Source organism: Arachis ipaensis, chromosome B07 (genome assembly GCF_000816755.2).
Source record: "Arachis ipaensis cultivar K30076 chromosome B07, Araip1.1, whole genome shotgun sequence".
In the NCBI taxonomy this organism is placed as follows: Eukaryota; Viridiplantae; Streptophyta; class Magnoliopsida; order Fabales; family Fabaceae; genus Arachis; species Arachis ipaensis.
The window spans coordinates 4,544,319-4,549,797 of record NC_029791.2 but is presented as its reverse complement, the minus strand read 5'-3'; the positions used below and the strand labels follow the sequence as shown (position 1 = coordinate 4,549,797).

Here is a 5,479-nt window from a genome sequence, read left to right as displayed (position 1 = left end):
TCAATTTCATTCAATAATGTATTCAGCTTTTTCTGACTCACTAAGACCAAAAAAAAGAAAAACTTTTTTCTGACTCATTAATGTTCTTTAACTTATTGTATGACTCTTCTAAGATTTGCATTCATCTGGAATTTAGTTATGACTTATGAATGAATAAAATTATGGCTCATTAACTCTAATAAATAATAAAAAAGAACAAACATTACAGAAAATAAAATTTTCAACCACTAATTAGTTGATTATTTATTTAATTTAAATAAATAAAACATAATTTTACATATGTAAGATAATTGATAAAAAAAAAAATGATGCAGCCATTAATAAGCCTTTCAAGCAGCACATTGTATACACCAATAATTGTTGGTAATTAATTAAGTTAAGCACTCTTTTCATATATATGAATATTTATCTTGAAAATATTAGGTCAGATGCAATATTTTGACAAATTTGACATATTAAGTTAAGCACTACTCTTTTCATATATGGCATACATAAATCAAATTTGACAATAACAGTATGTAGAAAAAATTTAGATCTAATAAAAAATATTATATACACACATTAAATATCAATCACCATAATATATTGATTTATATTTATTTTTATTTAAATAATCAGTCACCAAAATAATTAATTTTATCATAATAAATTATAATATATAGACAATTAATCAAATTTTTTATATTAATATAATAACAAATTATATAAAATACTAAATATGTATTTTTATTCAGTAACTCATTGGTTGGTGTAGCTGATTTTTTATTACCACATAACATAAATGTTTCAAATTGCAGAAGTGATAGCATGCAAAAGAATAATAACTTGAAGCATATATTTTCCATTAAACTCAACATTATGCAAAGGAATGAAACTATATATTACAGTTATGGCATGCAGTTGTGTGAACTAAGAACTAGCTAGAGAGTAGAGATAGAGTTTCTTGTTTATAAAGAGTAGGGGTGTACATGGCTCGGTCCGGACCGAAGACCCGGCTCGGCCCCAAACACTTCAGGGGCTAATTTAGTGTGATTTCATCGGGTCTATGGTCGGGTAAGGGTCTCAAAGATGGACCCAGTCATTATTTCGAGTCGGGTCCGGGCCATAGCTCGGGTCACCCGAACTCAGCCCGGTGGCCCGATCATCATACACAATTAATATTTTGTGTTATTAGTAATGGATGATGGCTATTCTTATATAGAATTTAAATATTGTAAACCTTAATATTTTGTGTTATTAGTCATTTATAAGATTATAAGTTAATGTTTTATCTTTAAAATGCATAAGACTTTAGACAAATGCATAATATTGTGTTATTTGTATTGGTTTAAATATTTGGTATTAGACAATATTAGTATTGATTATGGTTACGCTATAATTTTAGAGAATGGTTGGTTTTTGTTATATTTTTTTAAGTGAATTTTACTATGTGAATTGTGAAATAAAGGTTGGAGATTACGTGATTTTTACATGCTAAAGACCCGGTTTTCACCCGATTTTTACCCGACCCGAAGGTGCGTAGGTTTCATCGGGTCTAGGATCGGGTTAGGGTCCAAAAATTAGACTCGGTCTATATTTCGAGTCGAGTCTGGATTAAGCCAAACTCGATGTGGCCCGGCCCATGTACACCCCTAATAAAGAGAAGATAACATAGAATATAGAATATATATAACTTGAAATACAAGAGAAATTAAAGTTACATACAGCAACTAACTAAGGAAAAGGGCTAACAGATTCTAACTACCATAACAAGAAAACAGAAAATAGATTCTACTAACAAAAGTAACAGATAGGGAAACTGATTTTATTCAATAATTCCCTAACAAGAGCTAGTCATATCATTCAACCATGCATCATATACTGTGTATTATTGATGTGTTAGAGTATGAAACTGTAAATGTGGATTGTACTAGAAGCTTCTGGTATTGGTAGTGAAATGGATCGGGAACTTACGAGTCGAGGCGGTTGTCGGATCGTCTGATTGGAGTGGTGGGAGCTGAATTGGTACCTGCAAAGACACTCCAACAGTCAAGTCAGATTGGATCTGAGAGATATAAAGTGCATGGAATGAGTAACATGCCTGAGGAGCTTCTAATTCCCTTTTATTATCTGTTAGTAGTAAATCTATAAGGCGATTAATGGTATCAATTTCTTATATAATAATAATAATTAAGAAACCAGCAAAGACACGTCAAGTCAGATTGGATCTGAGAGATATAAAGTGCATGGAATGAGTAACATGCCTGAGGAGCTTCTAATTCCCTTTTATTATCTGTTAGTAGTAAATCTATAAGGCGATTAATGGTATCAATTTCTTATATCTTATATAATATTATGTTAATGTAGAATTCAAAAAAAAAAAAAAACTACATTTAAAGCATGTAATTTATACAGTATACAGCTTTAATTACATTAGTGATTATTTTTACTATTTAATTTGAACTTGTAAAATTAAGATCACACAGAGTCAATTCAACTGTTACTTGTTACTCCTTCTTCAATTAACCAAGCTAATAGATAGAGAGTCTAAAATTTTTTAACTTCTTCATTTTAAACAGAAGATATTTGCAGCAGCAAAAATTCTTCAGTTTGCATTGATTGATATAATAATGTATAGAATACAAATGGAATTAACTACAATAATAATTGAAGATAACTGGAAATTTTTAAAGAATTGAAGAATATAATTGTATATGATCACAAGTTGGAGAGAAAAATAATCAGATAAAAGAAAAAGAGAGAGAGAGATAATGTAGTTTTTTACACTTTTACATACACTTGCATATATAACTACTATGACTATTAATAAATAAATCTAATATATACTACTATAGTTAGACTATTTAATTGAGGCTAATACTTAATTAAACATGATCCAAAATTGGAAATTAAAATAACTACAATTTTGAAGTTTCTTCTTGTACACCAAGAAGTAGTCAACAGACAACTAATTAATTTTCATCACATCATCATAATTTCCACAAAAGTATGTTTAAAAAATTAAAAGAATAGAAAAGTAAATAGAGCCACAGAACTATCCAATATATATTATATATTGTACAAATTGTTAGTATATGGTATACATCAAAATTTAAAGGAAAAAAAAAGGTAATTAATTAATTAACAACTATCTACTGAAAATTTCTTGGTGTTTGTCTTCTTTTTCCTTCCATTCTAAACCAATGAATCTGCATGGTGAAAACCTAATCTTGTACTCAGAAATTGTTTCAAGCTTAGGAGACCAAACCTGCTCCTTAGACCTCATCACAAGCTGTTCATAGTGCTTTTGCAATTCAGGAGTACTACAAAGAAAAGATCCGTTATTATTATTATGATTCTCTTCTTCTTCTTTTTGTTGTTGATTATTGATGATGAGACTTGTTATAAATTCCGGCATCACCTTAATCAAAGCCCTTCCATTATCACCCTTAATATACTCAAAAGGGCATGCCCCAAATTTTATGGGAGACCTATTATTATTGATTTTAGGGCATGACGACGACGGCGACGACGATGAAGAATTTAGGGCTGCAAGGGTAGAAGCTGAGAGAGTTTGAGAAGAGAAGAGATCAATGGGGAGAACAAAGTAGGTTTGGCCAGGTAGAAGTTGATCATCAAAGGATAAAATTGGAATTGGGTGTCCAATGAAGAATGAATCTGCATGGCAAACAACTTTATCTGGAAATTCAAACATGATCTCACCAGCCACCATATGTTTCTTCTTGTTCTTGTTCTTGTTATCATTGTTTATGGATCTTGATGTTCCTTCCCAAAATATAAGCTTGACTTGTTGTGACGGTTTTGTGTTGCAACAACTAGTAGTACTAATATTAGGTTGAAAGCATGGTGAAGAAATCACTACATTTCCCATTTGATGATCATTTAAAGAATGTAATTTATACAGCTTAATTTGATAATTACATTAGTGATTATTTTTACTATTTAATTTGAACTTGTAAAATTAAGATCACACAGAGTCAATTCAACTGTTACTCTAAATCTCTTCTTCAATTAACCAAGCTAATAGATAGAGAGTCTAAAATTTTTTAACTTCTTCATTTTAAACAGAAGATATTTGCAGCAGCAAAAATTCTTCAGTTTGCATTGATTGATATAATAATGTATAGAATACAAATGGAATTAACTACAATAATAATTGAAGATAACTGGAAATTTTTAAAGAATTGAAGAATATAATTGTATATGATCACAAGTTGGAGAGAAAAATAATCAGATAAAAGAAAAAGAGAGAGAGAGATAATGTAGTTTTTTACACTTTTACATACACTTGCATATATAACTACTATGACTATTAATAAATAAATCTAATATATACTACTATAGTTAGACTATTTAATTGAGGCTAATACTTAATTAAACATGATCCAAAATTGGAAATTAAAATAACTACAATTTTGAAGTTTCTTCTTGTACACCAAGAAGTAGTCAACAGACAACTAATTAATTTTCATCACATCATCATAATTTCCACAAAAGTATGTTTAAAAAATTAAAAGAATAGAAAAGTAAATAGAGCCACAGAACTATCCAATATATATTATATATTGTACAAATTGTTAGTATATGGTATACATCAAAATTTAAAGGAAAAAAAAAGGTAATTAATTAATTAACAACTATCTACTGAAAATTTCTTGGTGTTTGTCTTCTTTTTCCTTCCATTCTAAACCAATGAATCTGCATGGTGAAAACCTAATCTTGTACTCAGAAATTGTTTCAAGCTTAGGAGACCAAACCTGCTCCTTAGACCTCATCACAAGCTGTTCATAGTGCTTTTGCAATTCAGGAGTACTACAAAGAAAAGATCCGTTATTATTATTATGATTCTCTTCTTCTTCTTTTTGTTGTTGATTATTGATGATGAGACTTGTTATAAATTCCGGCATCACCTTAATCAAAGCCCTTCCATTATCACCCTTAATATACTCAAAAGGGCATGCCCCAAATTTTATGGGAGACCTATTATTATTGATTTTAGGGCATGACGACGACGGCGACGACGATGAAGAATTTAGGGCTGCAAGGGTAGAAGCTGAGAGAGTTTGAGAAGAGAAGAGATCAATGGGGAGAACAAAGTAGGTTTGGCCAGGTAGAAGTTGATCATCAAAGGATAAAATTGGAATTGGGTGTCCAATGAAGAATGAATCTGCATGGCAAACAACTTTATCTGGAAATTCAAACATGATCTCACCAGCCACCATATGTTTCTTCTTGTTCTTGTTCTTGTTATCATTGTTTATGGATCTTGATGTTCCTTCCCAAAATATAAGCTTGACTTGTTGTGACGGTTTTGTGTTGCAACAACTAGTAGTACTAATATTAGGTTGAAAGCATGGTGAAGAAATCACTACATTTCCCATTTGATGATGAGAAGGAAATTAAAAGAAGCTAATTGGAAGAATTGAGAAAGTGATTATGAATAATATTATTAGAGATTAGAGATTTATGAAATTTATGA

At 30.1% G+C, this 5,479-nt stretch overlaps 2 protein-coding genes across 2 annotated transcripts; both read right to left on the bottom strand.

Annotated features, from left to right (window-relative positions):
- Window positions 3,022–5,451, bottom strand: LOC107609850. Its single transcript, XM_016311894.2, has 2 exons — window positions 5,382–5,451; window positions 3,022–3,871 (listed from the first exon to the last, which is right to left on the bottom strand). Exon 2 carries the CDS (start codon window positions 3,869–3,871, stop codon window positions 3,128–3,130), a length of 744 nt encoding a protein of 247 aa, XP_016167380.1. The 5' UTR covers window positions 5,382–5,451; the 3' UTR covers window positions 3,022–3,127.
- On the bottom strand, window positions 4,532–5,457 carry LOC107609849. Its single transcript, XM_016311893.2, has one exon. It carries the CDS (start codon window positions 5,379–5,381, stop codon window positions 4,638–4,640), a length of 744 nt encoding a protein of 247 aa, XP_016167379.1. The 5' UTR covers window positions 5,382–5,457; the 3' UTR covers window positions 4,532–4,637.